This window comes from Bufo gargarizans, chromosome 7, assembly GCF_014858855.1.
Source record: "Bufo gargarizans isolate SCDJY-AF-19 chromosome 7, ASM1485885v1, whole genome shotgun sequence".
In the NCBI taxonomy this organism is placed as follows: domain Eukaryota; kingdom Metazoa; phylum Chordata; class Amphibia; order Anura; family Bufonidae; genus Bufo; species Bufo gargarizans.
In genome coordinates, this window is record NC_058086.1 from 49,609,951 (window position 1) to 49,627,138 (window position 17,188).

A 17,188-nucleotide genomic window follows, 5' to 3' on the forward strand; every position below is an offset into this window, starting at 1 on the left:
CTACATACACATACCACCTTTTCACACTGCGGCAGGCAGCAATGAGGGTGGGTTCACACCAGCGTTATGGCTTTCCGTTATAACATGGTTATAACGGAATCCATAGGATGGATCCGTTCTCCTACCCATAGACTTGCATTTATGACAGAATGCAAAACAGAAGCCTTTAAGAGGTATTCCGTTTGCTCTCTGTCCTAATAGAAGTCTATGGGAAAGCATAATGGATCCGTCTGGGTCCCGTTATGCAAGACGGAAAACAAAGTCCTGTCGACAGGACCCAGACGGATCCGTTATGCTTCCCCATAGACTTCTATTAGGACGGAGAGCAAAACGGAATGCCTCTTAAAGGTGCTTCTGTTTTGCATTCTGTCATAATACAAGTCTATGGGCAGTAGAACGGATCCGTCCCTCCGTCTTATGGATTCCGTTATTTTCCGTTATAACCATTTTATAAAGGAAAGCCATAACGGAATCCCAAACGCTAGTGTGAACCCACCCTAAGATACTCAAGATGATTGATTATGGGGGGTTTAACAACTCCCGTGGGCCCGGAGGAAGGACGATACTGGTGGCCTATAGTCACCTGATGCTTCCATAATAATAAACTGGGTAATTTGATGAATAATCGAGCCTGTTTCTATATGGACATTGGCTGGTTGAGATGTTGTGCTGGGGGCCCATCTATGACAGGGGCCCTCTGGAGGAGCCCAAGCCTGAACTCGAGAGAGAGAAAGATGCTGAAGACTTCTGTCTACTAAGATTGAAGGAAGTGAAAAGATGCCAAGTACCTGAGGCCTTGGCCTGAGTCCAGGAGCGCAGGTGGAGCAGACTGATCACCTGGAATGTTCCTGCCCCTCCTGTCGCTGCAGCCGCAGCCAATCCCGGCCCGGGCCGAGGAGGAAGAGATAGAATTTCCACCTGTGAATAATAAACAAGAGCAGGAATCCTGTAAGACGGGACACGGAGGAGGCGGAGGAGGGGACGCACTGTGCACCCTGACATGGCCTGCGACCAGCAGCAGTGATGTGGGTGAGTCCGCGTGTTTCTTACACGTATGTAGCATTTGTCAGCAGAGGTTTAGGCAATTGCCAGGGCGGGCACTGACCATTGGCATTAGGGATATATGCGTCATATTCGCACCTGTTCAGCCTACAGGCACACCTACAGTATAGGGCAATAGCTGGAGGGGGCCCAAAGCGGGCTATTTCTGTGAAGTTTGGGTGAAAACGAATAGAGAACAGAGAATATATCTCAGTATCTGTAGGCTGGCCATTCAGGAATGGGAAAAGCTGGGTGGGAAGCGCGGTGTCCTGTACGGCTGACTGTAAAGCTGCAAATCCCGTGGAGCGCTAAGGCGCGTGCGTCACTGGATCCTCCTCGCAGTCATTCCAGATAAGAAGGTGCCGTTCCAAGTCCAGATCTCTGCACGTCTCTGTTCATTGTACTCAGGGATCGAGGTTCTGATCTTATCTGCAAACCAAACTCCACGCAAACAAACAGCGAGCTGCGCCCTGATGGCAGAATGGAAGATTTTCATCATTCACAGTTTTATAGGGGCTATAAAGGTTATCATCATCTGATGATGGTGCTCCCTGTGATCGATGGTCCGGGAACACAATAAAACTGGGCCCCCAACTTAGTATGTATTAGTGTTGATCGAGCACCAAAGTGTCGAACACCTGGTCGAACACCTCGGGATGTTCAGGGGCTCGGGACGAACACCTCGGGATGTTCAGGGGCTCGGGTCGAACACCTCCGGATGTTCAGGGGCTCGGGACGAACACCTCGGGATGTTCAGGGGCTTGGGTCGAACACATCGGGATGTTCAGGGGCTCGGGTCGAACACCTCGGGATGTTCAGGGGCTCGGGTCGAACACCTTGGGATGTTCAGGGGCTTGGGTCGAACACCTCGGGATGTTCAGGGGCTCAGGTCGAACACCTCGGGATGTTCAGAGGCTCGGGTCGAACACCTTGGGATGTTCAGGGGCTTGGGTCGAACACCTCGGGATGTTCAGGGGCTGGGGTCGAACACCTCGGGATGTTCAGGGGCTCGGGTCGAACACCTCGGGATGTTCAGGGGCTCGGGTCGAACACCTCGGGATGTTCAGGGGCTCGGGTCGAACACCTTGGCATGTTCAGGGGCTTGGGTCGAACACCTCGGGATGTTCAGGGGCTCAGGTCGAACACCTCGGGATGTTCAGGGGCTCAGGTCGAACACATTGGGATGTTCAGGGGCTTGGGTCGAACACCTCGGGATGTTTGGGGGCTCGGGTCAAACACCTCAGAATGCTCTAGCGCTCTACCGAGCACCCGAGCACAATGGAAATCAATGGGAGAACCCGAGCATTAAACCAGGCAGCCCTGCTCTGAAGAGGGGAGGGCGTCTGGTTCATAGGAAAAGGTCAGAAATTGATGGAAACACCACTGAAAAGGTTCGGGAACAGCATGGGGAGGATGTCTGGATCCAGTTTGGACTCCCAGGTCGCGGCTGGAAACGATGTTGTCCGAGTAGTGCGCCACTTTTACAGACTGACAATAATACGAAGATAAAATCGATTTTAGAGGAAAAATTGTTAGGAAACATTCTTTCCTGTATATTTACTTGTATATAAAGTGCAAGTGCTGCCAAAAATTACAAGAGGCACTCAATACAACCTGTATATCACATAAAGGAGGGCCTCATTCACATTGTGGTACAATAGTTCAGGTAGTGGGACTCCTACACTCATAAAGCCTATGCACTCAGGGAAAGGGCTGAAAACTTGAAAAATTATGATTGATGGCCTGCTGGTGAGCCTGTAAAATATTATATGCAGGGGCCTGCAGGTGAGCTGACCATCTACAACATAAGGAGCGTGGGCAGACTAAGGCTAGTTTCACACTAGCGTTCGTCGGTCCGCTCGTGAGCTCTGTTTGAAGGAGCTCACGAGCGGACCCGAACGCCTCCGTCCAGCCCTGATGCAGTCTGAATGGATGCGGATCTGCTCAGACTGCATCAGTCTGGCGGCGTTCAGCCTCCGCTCGCCTCCGCACGGACAGGCGGACAGCTGAACGCTGCTTGCAGCGTTCAGCTGTCCGCCTGGCCGTGCGGAGGCGAGCGGATCCGTTCAGACTTACAATGTAAGTCAATGGGAACGGATCCCCTTGAAGATGTCACCATATGGCTCAATCTTCAAGCGGATCCGTCCCCCATTGACTTTACATTGAAAGTCTGAACGGATCCGCTCAGGCATCTTGCGCACTTAGAAATTTTTCTAAGTTATTAATGCAGACGGATCCGTACTGAACGGAGCCTCCGTCTGCATTAATATGATCGGATCCGTTCAGAACGGATCCGATCGAACGCTAGTGTGAAAGTAGCCTAAGGCTACTTTCACACTAGCGTTTTTCTTTTCCGGCATAGAGTTCAGTCACAAGGGTTCTATACCGGAAAATAACTGATCAGTTTTATCCCCATGCATTCTGAATGGAGAGCATCAGGATGTCTTTTTGACTGATCAGGACAGAGATAAAACCGCAGCATGCTACGGTTTTATCTCCGGCCCAAAAAACTGAACACTTGCCTGAATGCTGGCATTTTTTTTCCATAGGAATGTATTAGTGTCGGATCCGCCATTTAAAATACAGCAATGCTGGATCCGTCCTTCCGGTCTGCGCATGCCACCGGAAAGACGGATCCAGCATTTCAGTGCATTTGTAGGACGGATCAGGATCCTGATCCGTCTTACAAATGCCATCAGTTGGCATACGTTTTGACGGATCCGGCAGGCAGTTTCCGGCGACGGAAGTGCCTGCCGGATTCCTCTGCCGCAAGTGTGAAAAAACCCTAATAAGCAGGTTGATATAATGGAAGAGGAGGAGAAAAGGAAGAGTGAACCATATGCCCTTGTTTGTGGTGGAAGGGGTGCAGGGAATACAGAGTATTCAGTACATTATAAACAACACATGTAAAGTGCCTTCATGTTCGGCCGCTTTCCTCTGGTGGAGCAGAGAAGTCAGGGACAATCCAGGCCTTGTTCATTCTGATAAGAGTCAACCGGTCAGCATTTTCAGTTGACAGTCGGATGCGCTTATCAGTTATTATAGCCCCAGCAGCACTAAATACCCGCTCAGACAAAACGCTGGCGGCAGGGCAGGCTAGCACCTCCAAGGCGTAGAGCGCCAGTTCGTGCCACGTGTCCAGCTTGGACACCCAGTAGTTGTAGGGCACAGAGGGATCACTGAGGACTCTGACACGGTCTGCTATGTACTCCTTCACCATCTTCCCAAATTGTTCCCTCCTTGTGACACTAGGCCGCGTATCAGGGTGAGGGTGCTGGCGGGGTGTCATGAAACTGTCCCAGGCCTTGGAGAGTGTTGCCCTGCCTCTGTTGAAACTGCTGGGTTGCCCAAGGTTATACATAGGAGCAGTATTATAGTAGTTATATTCCTGTACATAGGAGCAGTATTATAGTAGTTATATTCCTGTACATAGAAGTATTATAGTAATTATATTCTTGCACATAGGAGAAGTATTATAGTAGTTATATTCTTGTACATAGGAGCAGTATTATAGTAGTTATATTCTTGTACATAGTAGCAGTATTATAGTAGTTATATTCTTGTACATAGGAGCAGTATTATAGTAGTTATATTCTTGTACATAGGGGGTAGTATTATAGTAGATATATTCTTGTACATAGGAGAAGTATTATAGTAGTTATATTTTTGTACATAGGAGCAGTATTATAGTAGTTATATTCTTGTACATAGGAGCAGTATTATAGTAGTTATATTCTTGTACATAGGAGGCAGTATTATAGTAGTTATATTCTTGTACATAGTAGCAGTATTATAGTAGTTATATTCTTGCACATAGGAGCAGTATTATAGTAGTTATATTCTTGTACATAGGAGGCAGTATTATAGTAGTTATATTCTTGTACATAGGAGCAGTATTATAGTAGTTATATTCTTGTACATAGGAGGCAGTATTATAGTAGTTATATTCTTGTACATAGGAGGCAGTATTATAGTAGTTATATTCTTGTACATAGGAGCAGTATTATAGTAGTTATATTATTGTACATAGGAGCAGTATTATAGTAGTTATATTCTTGAACATAGGAGGCAGTATTATAGTAGTTATATTCTTATACATAGGAGCAGTATTATAGTAGCAATATTTTTGAACATAGGAGCAGTATTATAGTAGTTATATTCTTGTACATATGAGCAGTATTATAGTAGTTATATTCTTGTACATAGGAGGAGTATTATAGTAGTTATATTCTTGTACATAGAAGCAGTATTATAGTAGTTATATTCTTGTACATAGGAGGCAGTATTATAGTAGTTATATTCTTGTACATAGGAGGCAGTATTATAGTAGTTATATTCTTGTACATTGGAGCAGTATTATAGTAGTTATATTCTTGTACATAGGAGCAGTATTATAGTAGTTATATTCTTGTACATAGGAGCAGTGTTATAGTAGTTATGTTCTTGTACATAGAAGGCAGTATTATAGCAGTTATATTCTTGTACATAGGAGCAGTATTATAGTAGATATATTCTTCTACATAGGAGCAGTATTATAGTAGTTAACTTGTGTCCAGAGATGCAGTTGCTGTTTGTGGTTTATCATCTATGACAATATTTAATATCTTTATGCAGGTTCTTTAATAGTTACCATTGTCAGTGCATTGTTTACGGTTTTCTTCTGTTGTCAGCTGGGATTGGCTCCGTCTATTGCCATTCTATAAGACATATTACATGGAGTTTGTATGTCCCTTCTTTCACGGTTCCTAGTTCAACAGACAATATAAGATATTCCGTTAAAAATTACGTTGGAGAAAACACGTTTCAGACCTGGTCCAGCTCTTTCTTCAGGTTTCAGCACACTTTGGTGACCCTGTTCACACTTACATATGAAGCTGTCTGTGTTTTTTCTCTTTTTCATGTGATTTACGTTACGCTCTGTGAATGTTTTACATTTCTAGTCACTGCGGTCTACATATATTAGGAATCCTGCCAGTGACCTATATATGCCGGGTGACACTGCGACCTTGGGTGGAGCCATGTTTGTTTCCATCAAGGTCTTTTGTGTATTTACAGTACACACCTAGGGCTCTATCATCTGTGGACACGAGAACTGGGACATATGGGGGTTATTGTATCATTTACTGATTTATTTAGTGCAGTTAAAAAACAAATACAATGTCTGTAATGAGAAGCTCTTCAAAGTAAATCTGAAGTGGAAGAAACGGTTTAAGTTTCATTGAGGCAGACCAGGCAGCTGCTCGGGGGCTCCAGTAGAGAGGGGGTTCAGTCTTGGTTGGTATAGCTAAGTTTGGTTCTTTTCTCATAGTTATTAGGTGTTGAGCAGGGGTGTAGGTTTTGGGAGTACGCAGATAATAATGCAGTATTGCAGTGTATGTAGCTGTATTTTCCGGTCATTTAAGAGTTAAAGAAGTTAGAGTGAACCTAAACTTTTAAATAGTGTTTATTAGCCCCTATTGTAAGTGCATTAAAATGACATTTTCTAAGACTTTCTAATTAATTCAGGTGCCTATATCGGTTTTTATTCCGCACCGTGCTGTACTGAGTAAGGATCTCACTGGGGCTGCAGTGTACAGCACACATCACTGCTCCTGCCTGTCTGCTTCGGTAAAGCCGGGCATAGATGGGCTATGTCAGTCTTTAGCAGAGTTGGCATGGCACAATATGCATGCGAGCACAGTGAGTGCAGGGCAGGGGCCCGCATACACATTGCTCCTCCTGCCTGTGCCCACTTTGCTGAAGCCTGACATAGCGCATCCCCCCACATCTGAACTCTTTTTGTCCCCCCCCCCCCTCCCGATCCTCTATATGCGCATCAACAGCAAGCAGAGCTCATGGGGTGTGGGAAGGCTGGAGCACACTGTCCTGATAAGCCTTATACGTTACATACAGAACACAGTGAACCTCTTCCCATCACTATCTATCCTCCCACCATAGAGGTACAGCACTGAACTCACTTTGGGCAGGCAGCGGCACACGGGGCAGGCTATGCTGGGGGCTGCTGGACTTTGGAGGCAAGCTAAAGTCGGCAGCGGGTAAGTCACTGCCAGGTCCCGCCCACTCAGTACTCTAGCCAATCAGCAGTAGGAACTTAGCCTGCTAAATGCTGATTGGCCAGTGCAGAACCCCGCAGAAAGAATAAAGAATAGAGCGATTGGCTGCAGAGCTGGCAGGGACATCGGTGCTGGCACTTGCACTGTGTGTGCACACAGTGGGGAAGGGGCAGGGGGACCTAAGAAGAAGGGAAGCAGGGCCCGCCGGAGCGGCATAATACATAAATAATGTCTGCAGACATTGTAGGGGGCAGAGCCTTACATGTACTCTGTCCCCCCCCCCCCCCGCCCTGCTGGTCCCCATAGCAGTTGCGTGGTCTGCCGCTATTGGTGGTACGACACTGCTCTTAGTGGAGTGAATGTCTGTTCAGCTTCTCTCTCTGGTGGATAATGATTCCAGCATCTCCTGCTAGGGGGACTTCCCACAAAGGATGTGTGTGAGGCTGGCTGTGATTGGTCAAAACTCCTGCTGTGTGTAAGGCTGGCTGTGATTGGTCTAGACTTCTGCCTAGCAACAACAGTTTAACTCTATGCTTTCTGTTGTTTCTGCTGTGTCATTGAGCTTACCTCACATTATATAATGAATCGTAAAGGCATATTATCTTTTCTGCTTCTGTGAACACAATATATATAACAGTTATATGACATCCAAAACATGACGTCACTGTAAATAACTCTGCTTCTGTCTTTAACACATGAACATAGGAACTGTATTAAGGTTATTGGCAGGTTTAGTTGTATACACATATAAGCTATATTAGCAACCTAGGACAGGTCTTAGCTGGCCAGCTACACTTGTCAGTCCTGTCTGTGGTTGTCAGGTACACAGCGAAGATCAGAGCAGATTGGTGACAACTTCCCCCATGTGTACCGCCGGACACCATCATTACCCCCTGTATACTGTATTTAGGACGTGTACAACCGTAGGGGAGCTCGTGTCTAAAATAAAAACAGTGAGGACCCCTCATGTGGATTGACCCTATAGCACTGTTATGGAGGATTTACTGCTGTATTATGTGTGCAGTGTATGGCAGGTGTAGGCGTCACTGTATAGCAGTATTATGTGTGCAGTGTATGGCAGGTGTAGGTGTCATTGTATAGCAGTATTATGTGTGCAGTGTATGGCAGGTGTTGGCGTCACTGTATAGCAGTATTATGTGTGCAGTGTATGGCAGGTGTAGGTGTCACTGTATAGCAGTATTATGTGTGTAGTGTATGGCAGGTGTAGGTGTCACTGTATAGCAGTATTATGTGTGCAGTGTATGGCAGGTGTAGGCGTCACTGTATAGCAGTATTATGTGTGCACTGTATGGCAGGTGTAGGCGTCACTGTATAGCAGTATTATGTGTGCACTGTATGGCAGGTGTATGCATCACTGTATTAGCAGTTTTATGTGTGCACTTAATGGCAGGTGTAGGCGCCACTGTATAGCAGTATTATGTGTGCACTGAATGGCAGGTGTAGACGTCACTGTATAGCAGTATTATGTGTGCCGTGTATGGCAGGTGTAGGCGTCACTGTATAGCAGTATTATGTGTGCAGTGTATGGCAGGTGTAGGCGTCACTGTATAGCAGTATTATGTGTGCAGTGTATGGCAGGTGTAGACATCACTGTATAGCAGTATTATGTGTGCACTGTATGGCAGGTGTAGATGTCACTGTATAGCAGTATTAGGTGTGCCGTGTATGAAAGGTGTAAGCATATCTGTATAGCAGTATTATGTGTGCAGTGTATGGCAGGTGTAGGCATCACTGTATAGCAGTATTCTGTGTGTAGTGTATGGCAGGTGTAGGCATCACTGTATAGCAGTATTATGTGTACAGTGTATGGCAGGTGTAGATGTCACTGTATAGCAGTATTATGTGTGCAGTTTATGGCAGGTGTAGGCGTCACTGTATAGCAGTATTATGTGTGCAGTGTATGGCAGGTGTAGGCATCACTGTATAGCAGTATTATGTGTACAGTGTATGGCAGGTGTAGATGTCACTATATAGCAGTATTATGTGTGCAGTGTATGGCAGGTGTAGGCATCACTGTATAGCAGTATTATGTGTGCAGTGTATGGCAGGTGTAGGCATCACTGTATAGCAGTATTATGTGTACAGTGTATGGCAGGTGTAGATGTCACTGTATAGCAGTATTATGTGTGCAGTGTATGGCAGGTGTAGGCGTCACTGTATAGCAGTATTATGTGTGCAGTGTATGGCAGGTGTAGGCATCACTGTATAGCAGTATTATGTGTACAGTGTATGGCAGGTGTAGGCGTCACTGTATAGCAGTATTATGTGTGCAGTGTATGGCAGGTGTAGGCGTCACTGTATAGCAGTATTATGTGTGCACTGTATGGCACTATTTAAAGGGTTTTGCAGCATTATTATGCACTGCATAGTAGTTTGCAGTGCTTACTGTATTATTTTCTAGTGATAATGGCGCCTTTCAGGGAATTGGATATATCAGGCTATAAATGAGCGGTCAGCTTTTGAAGTTTATTTTGGAAGCAAGAAACATGGGCAATCCTAAGGATCTGAGCTAGAGATGAGCGAATCCATCTGGTTTTGAAATGAGATGCAAAAGTTGCTCTCATCAGAACAGAGGACTTTGGACACAACAGAGCAGTTATTTTCCTCTTTAGCCCGGGTAAGACGCCTCCGATGTAGTTTGTTGTTCAGGAGAGGCTTGACAAGAGGAATACGACATCTGAAGCCCATGTCCAGGATCTGTCTGTGTGTGGTGGCTCTGGATGCACTAACTCCAGCCTCAGGCCACTCCTTGTGAAAGTCCCCAACACTTGTGAATGGCCTTTTCCTGACAATCCTCTTCAGGCTGCGGTCGTCCCTGCTGCTTGGGCACCTTTGTCTTCCACACTTGTCCCTTCCACATAACTTTCTATTAATGGGCTTTGATACAGCACTTTGGGAACATCCAACTTCTTTTGCAATTACCTTTTGAGGCTTCCCCTCCTTATGGACGGTGTCAATGATGGTTTTCTGCACAACTGTCCGGTCAGCAGTCTGTCCCATGATTGTGATACCTACTGAACCCGACAGAGACAACGTAAAGGCTCATGAACCCTCTGCAGGTGTTAGGGGTTAATTAGCTGACTAGAGGGGACACTGTGAGCCGAGGATATTCAACCTTTTCACAATATTCTAATTCTCTGAGATTGTGACTTTGGGGTTTCATAAGCTGTAAGCCAAAATCATCCAACTTAGAACAAGTAAAGGCTTGAAATATCTCACTGCCTGTAATGAGTCTCAGATGTTAGTTTCACCTTTTACGTTACATTACGGAAATAAATGAACTTTTCACGATATTCAATTTTTTCGAATTTCACCCTTCTGCAGTATTTCTGCTGATGACACAACAGGAAAGTTTTTGACGAGGCCGCCATTAGCACCCCTCCCCCACCACACCGAGGACCATTAGAAATAACAGAATCGCCCTGATAGATGTGAATGATAAAAAGTTATTCCATTTAGAAATGTATAAAGTACAGACATAAAAATTAAAACTTCTCACATCTGGGGGTTTGTTACAATTGTCTTAACTCTAGACAATCCTCTGTGGTCTCCAGGCTGATACATGTTGTCCGCACTGTTACAATGTAACAAACTATCAGGACAGATGTGCTGTTTTATTAACTCACAGGGGATTGTCTGGACTGCATACAAGTGTAACAAAACCTCAGCTTTGAGAAGCCTTAAGGCCTCTTTCACACTACAGTATGTTGCATTCAGTGTTTTGCGTTCCGTTTTTCACGGATCCGTTGTTCCGTTTTTTGCTTCCGTTGTGGTTCCGTTTCCGTTCCGTTGTTCCGTTCCGTTTTTCCGTATGGCAAATACAGTATACAGTAATTTCATATTAAAAATTGGGCTGGGCATAACATTTTCAATTGATGGTTCCGCAAAAAACGGAACGGATACGGAAGACATACGGATGCATTTCCGTATGTGTTCCGTTTTTTTTGCGGCCCCATTGACTTGAATGGAGCCACGGACTGTGATTCTCGGCCAAATATAGGACATGTTCTATCTTTTCAACGGAACGGAAAAACGGAAATACGGAAACGGAATGCATACGGAACACATTCCGTTTTTTTGCGGAACCATTGAAATGAATGGTTCCGTATACGGACCGTATACGGAACGCAAAAAAACGGACCGTATACGGAACGCAAAAAACTGTAGTGTGAAAGAGGCCTAACTCTGAGCAGGGTCTCTGGATGGAATGCTCTCACTCAATGACAGCAAGCAGAGCTAGAAAAAGGTGAACTGAAACCCATTAAGCATAAAAACCTGGAATCTTAGCCCATCATTGCCTGGTTCTTTACTGCTACATTTGTGGCAGGTGAAGGGTTACAGTCGGCTCCTCTGTCAGGCTGTGGCAGGTGAAGGGTTACAGGAGGCTCCTCCTGTGTCAGGCTGTGGCAGGTGAAGGGTTACAGGCGGTTCCTCCTGTGTCAGGCTGTGGCAGGTGAAGGGTTACAGTCGGCTCCTCTGTCAGGCTGTGGCAGGTGAAGGGTTACAGGCGGCTCCTCTGTCAGGCTGTGGCAGGTGAAGGGTTACAGTCGGCTCCTCTGTCAGGCTGTGGCAGGTGAAGGGTTACAGGAGGCTCCTCTGTCAGGCTGTGGAAGGTGAAGGGTTACAGGAGGCTCCTCCTGTGTCAAGCAGTGGCAGGTGAAGGGTTACAGGCGGCTCCTCTGTCAGGCTGTGGCAGGTGAAGGGTTACAGGCGGCTCCTCCTATGTCAGGCTGTGGCAGGTGAAGGGTTACAGGTGGCTTTTACTGTGTCAGGCTGTGGCAGGTGAAGGGTTACAGGCGGCTCCTACTGTGTCAGGCTGTGGCAGGGGAAGGGTTACAGGTGGCTCCTACTGTGTCAGGCTGTGGCAGGTGAAGGGTTATAGTCGGCTCCTCTGTCAGGCTGTGGCAGGTGAAGGGTTACAGGCGGCTCCTCTGTCAGGCTGTGGCAGGTGAAGGGTTACAGGCGGCTCCTCTGTCAGGCTGTGGCAGGTGAAGGGTTACAGGCGGCTCCTCCTGTGTCAGGCTGTGGCAGGTGAAGGGTTACAGGCGGCTCCTCCTCTGTCAGGCTGTGGCAGGTGAAGGGTTACAGTCGGCTCCTCTGTTAGGCTGTGGCAGGTGAAGGGTTACAGGCGGCTCCTACTGTGTCAGGCTGTGGCAGGTGAAGGGTTACAGGCGGCTCCTCCTGTGTCAGGCTGTGGCAGGTGAAGGGTTACCTGCGGCTCCTCCTGTGTCAGGCTGTGGCAGGTGAAGGGTTACAGGCGGCTCCTCCTGTGTTAGGCTGTGGCAGGTGAAGGGTTACAGGCGGCTCCTCTGTCAGGCTGTGGCAGGTGAAGGGTTACAGGCGGCTCATCTGTCAGGCTGTGGCAGGTGAAGGGTTACCTGCGGCTCCTCCTCTGTCAGGCTGTGGCAGGTGAAGGGTTACAGGCGGCTCCTTCTCTGTCAGGCTGTGGCAGGTGAAGGGTTACAGGCGGCTCCTCCTCTGTCAGGCAGAGTAACTTGGTGACAGGGACAGCAGTGAGTACCAGGAGTCACAATGAGAGGAGCCATCATGTCAGTGCTGCACCTCGCAGCCCCCGCCTGCCCCCTGCAGCCTCACAATGCACTGAGCCACTCTGTGCCTCATGCCTCATACTCTAATGCAAGCTCGTACTGTAGGAAGGTAAGTAAAAGGAGGAACCTGCGAAGAGGCATCAAGAACTGTCACAAGTGTCCCCATCGCCTCCTCACTCACAGCCTGACAGTATGTATGTTATAATTTATGTGTGTGTATGTATACTGTATATATGTACCGGTCTATGTATATTATACCGTATGTACCGGTTTGTGTATATTATACCGTATGTACAGTATGTATCGGTCTATGTATATTATACTGTATGTATGTACCGGTCTATGTATATTATACCGTATGGACCGGTCTGTGTATATTATACCGTATGTATGTAACGGTCTGTGTATATTATACTGTATGTACAGTAGAAAAAAGAAAAATGTAGCAGCACTTCAAAAAATGAATGTTGTTCCTTACTGTGGTGGTGCCCGCTGTGTCAGAAGCCAGTCTTGTACTTCCCAAATCCAGATGCAATTGTAACAAAAACTGCAGCACTCTCCAGCCTTGGTCTTTTCAAACTTTTATTCACCAGTACAAAAAATGCGACGTTTCGATCTCTGTGATCTTTCTCAAGCAATCAGTATGTACAGTATGTACCGGTCTGTGTATATTATACCGTATGTACAGTATGTACTGGTCTGTGTATATTATACCGTATGCACAGTATGTACCGGTCTGTGTATATTATACCGTATGTATGTACCATCTGTGTATATTATACTGTATGTATGTACCGGTCTGTGTATATTATACTGTATGTATGTACCATCTGTGTATATTATACTGTATGTACCGGTCTATGTATATTATACTGTATGTATGTACCGGTCTGTGTATATTATACCGTATGTACAGTATGTACCGGTCTGTGTATAGTATACTGTATGTATGTACCGGTCTATGTATATTATACTGTATGTATGTACCGGTCTGTGTATATTATACCGTATGTATGTACCGGTCTGTGTATATTATACTGTCGTACCTCTCTATGTGTACATTGTTTGCTGTGGTGCACTGTTTGGCTCAGTCTCATCTTCTGCACCATGAAAAGCATGGTATGATGACATTCCCTGATGGAGGGCATGGAGGCCCAGTTTTTGCCCCCATCAGGTAGATGAGGGTCTGTAGATACGTTCGGCACACCCTGCATACAGTCTTTTCCCTCTGGGATCTGTCACATAGATGGTTTATACTCTGGAGCCCGTTCTTGGGCCCCGTGGTTTGTCCCTCATCAGATACTGATTCATGAATCTTTCATCTTTTAGGTGACGCGTCACTGTGAAGACTGAGAGACTCCAATTCTGGTCATCAAAGAAGACGGCGCGGTTCTTATAATTAGCAGGAAGGAACTTCTGCTCCATGTGACGTTGATGCTCATAAATGAGACGTCTTGCGCTCCTTTGTCTTCCTGTCATTGTGTCCCTCTGCCAGGTCTCCACTACAACCTCTGACTTCCACTGAGTCTTCTGGAGCCTTCACCATGACACATCTTGCGTCTCTAAGGTCCTTGACCCGTGCTCCATAATCTTCTCACCATCCTCTTCTCCATCATGGCTGCAAACCTGGAGGACAATCCTTGAGATTCTGCTCTTACTTTAGGAGTGTTCTTGATTTCCTCAGTTTGTTCCTCTGCTGTAATCATGTCATCCATTGATGAGTTGCCACCACCAAGGGCTTCACCCCACCAAGGACAGATCCAGAGTGATGCCCTGGAGGAGCACACAGAACTGTGGTGGTCTAGAGAGCCGGTCAAGTCCATATTATGCTACTGTTTCTCGGTGCTCCTGATTTTAGCCTGTGGAATCGGTGGGATTGTGCTTCTCTCCACCACCACCAGTCGATCAGGAGAGTGGAGACTTGCCGTCGGGGCCACCCTTTGTATACTTGCTCTGTTGGTTTTACTGAAGCAGCTTCTGAGCTCAGCTATCCAGGACATGCAATGTCTGACCAGGCGGGAGCACATCAACATGCTGAAGAGTGGAGGGTTGTCAGACATTCTGGTTTTCCTCATAAGCGCCATTATTATCCTTGTGTGTGGGGTTGCCCTACTTCTTCTTTCCGTTACTGGAGAGACTCCAGGCTTCCCGCCTTTCCTAGTCACCATGCACAATGTGGGGGTGGCGATGGTCGTTGTGGGATGCCTTATCCTCCTTGGTGTCCTTGTATTCACTATACTGATGTTTTGCAGATCTTGTGTTCCTAGTCGCTTTCATCCACGTAATATCGGGGTGTTCTCCATCTCTGGCCAGTTACATCAACGGCAGAACACCACCTCAAGTTTGGCCAACCTCCTCTAAGCCTGTCCCATGCCAAAGACACAAATGGAGTTGAGCTCTTCTGAATTTTACCAAATGATGTGGATCTGAGCTAAAATTTGTCATGGTTAGAGTATGATGGTGTCATGAGGAGGTTATGATATGGTCGTGATGAGGACATGATGATATCTTGACGTTATGCTGGGGACATGACAGGGTCATAATGATGTCAAGTAGGGGTCATGATAGATCCCTGATGACATAATAATGAGGACATGTTAGGGTCATGCTGAGAACACATTAGTGATGTTAAAACAGTTGGATGGAGGACAGACCTCTAGTGGCCTCCATACAATAATCCATCCTTTAACCAAGCACGTTTACTTGAAGTGGGAACGTGGCCTTTGTACCCGACACAAAACCCATTTGCTTTCTATTGACAGGAAGGAAAACACAGATGTTCCCCGGACACATCTAGAAATCCTGTAGCTCCTCTGATGTTCCCCACCAGGAATGTGCTTGTAAAATATTATCAGAATTGCAAGTAACTGGAAATACTGATCACAAGGGATTTCCTCCAGTTACATCCAAAGTGAAATCACACATATGCTGCTGGTTTCAGAATCCGACAGTCATGTGACCTAATAGGTGCGTTATAGTCTTGTAACTATCACTTCAGCTCCCACCATGCACCGCTCTCTGCTAGCAGGAAACCAGAAGAATTCTTAGTGCTGCTTTGGATGGGACTGGAGTAGAACACATGTCGTAACTCCAGACTAGTAAAGCAAAGTATATAAAGAGTACACTGGAAAAGGTAAAATGACAGGTTTGGTTACAAGTGTCCCCGATTGTCACTGCCGGGATGTGTGGGGTCCTTGACCCTTCGTCTCCACTGCATCATTCACATGAAGTCACAATGGGGACACTGAGAGCAAAGAAAGCCGATTGTCCTGTGCAGAGGGCATGCTGGGAACTGGTGGAGATACAATGTAACAAAAACAGACAAAGGTTTTCCTTTGTTCATTCTATGATTAGGATTCGTGAGGTGAAACCTGATCAACCCCCCACCATTCACATGCCATGTGTAGTATGGCTGGCCTCTTCTGTAGTAGAGAGGCTTTTGGGCCCTCAGGTACTAGGGCCCAGAAATGACTGCAGACTATTGCACAGGAGGACCCGAAGGTGCCACATCTTACAGAGAAAAATGGCGCAATATGTCCATTTTCTAATCCAGATCTTTCGGGACGCGGCTCAAGGCCATATTAAGGTCTTAGGTGTCTCCCAAGCATCAAAAATGTTCTACTTTTTCCACCTTTGATGATCCCCCATAAAATAGGTGACGATAGTTTGTGACATCTGCCCCCTCAATCATTAATCTGAGGGATCCTGGCAGTATGTAATATACTATTCCCCTGCAGCTCCACCACAGGAGAACTGAAGGATTGCATGGTGTCCACTAAAACCACTGGACGTGCTGGGTCCTCCAGAGAGAGAGGCACTCTGTGGCCCCTCTCTTCTCAAAGTAACTAATAGAGAGCTAAAACTGTTACCCCGAAGGGGTATTAAAAAAAAAAAGGGTTCTAAAACCAACCCCTATATGACAATAAGTATGGTGGAGAAGACCATTAATAGAGGCCCTTGGCTAGGACCGAGCTGTGGCACCTGTGTGGCATAAGAGGATGGCAGAAATGTGTATGTTGTGGCCCAGTAACCTTATGATCACTTCTGGTCTGCTTGGACTTCTGTAGGGTATGGTGACCACGCGGTATCCTAGTCAGCGCCCCTCCACCGCCAGGGATGACATTGTCTGTTTGCTGTCGCCTTGTCTCTTGGTGTCACACATCAGCTGATGACACGTATACACTGGAGCCAGCCCCACGCCTCCTACTCAAAGCTAGCGGAGTGCAGTTTGTCATGATATTGGAGTGATCTAAAGTTGCATTGTGTCTTATACTCCAGTCACAACCAGAGCTGCATTCAGAATTCTGCTGCCTTAGGCCTCTTGCACACGAACATATTTTCATTCCGTGTCCGTTCCGTGTTTTTTTTTCCGGATTGTATACGAAACCATTAATTTCAATGGGCTTGCAAAAAAAAAAAAAACGGAAGGTTCTCCGGTGTGCATTCCGTTTCCGTATGTCCGTATTTCCGTTCCGCAAAAAAATAGAACATGTCCTATTATTATCCACATTATCGACAAGGATA

At 46.4% G+C, this 17,188-nt stretch overlaps 1 protein-coding gene across 3 annotated transcripts; it reads left to right on the forward strand.

The window, feature by feature from the left end:
• Positions 1 to 898: 898 nt before the first annotated feature.
• Positions 899 to 17,050, forward strand: TMEM125 (transmembrane protein 125). Of its 3 annotated transcripts, none has more exons than XM_044301839.1 (2): positions 899 to 1,029; positions 13,994 to 17,050. In XM_044301839.1, exon 2 carries the CDS (start codon positions 14,369 to 14,371, stop codon positions 15,023 to 15,025), a length of 657 nt encoding a protein of 218 aa, XP_044157774.1. In that variant the 5' UTR covers positions 899 to 1,029; positions 13,994 to 14,368; the 3' UTR covers positions 15,026 to 17,050. The 3 variants fall into 3 exon arrangements, with proteins under 3 accessions (XP_044157774.1, XP_044157775.1, XP_044157776.1); XM_044301840.1 differs by having other exon boundaries at positions 941 to 1,025; XM_044301841.1 differs by lacking the exon at positions 899 to 1,029 and adding an exon at positions 12,630 to 12,773.
• Positions 17,051 to 17,188: the final 138 nt, after the last annotated feature.

Excerpts from the sequence above, each read along its gene's own strand:
- TMEM125 (XM_044301839.1), top strand. The coding sequence starts at position 14,369 with ATGTCATCCATTGATGAGTTGCCACCACCAAGGGCTTCACCCCACCAA.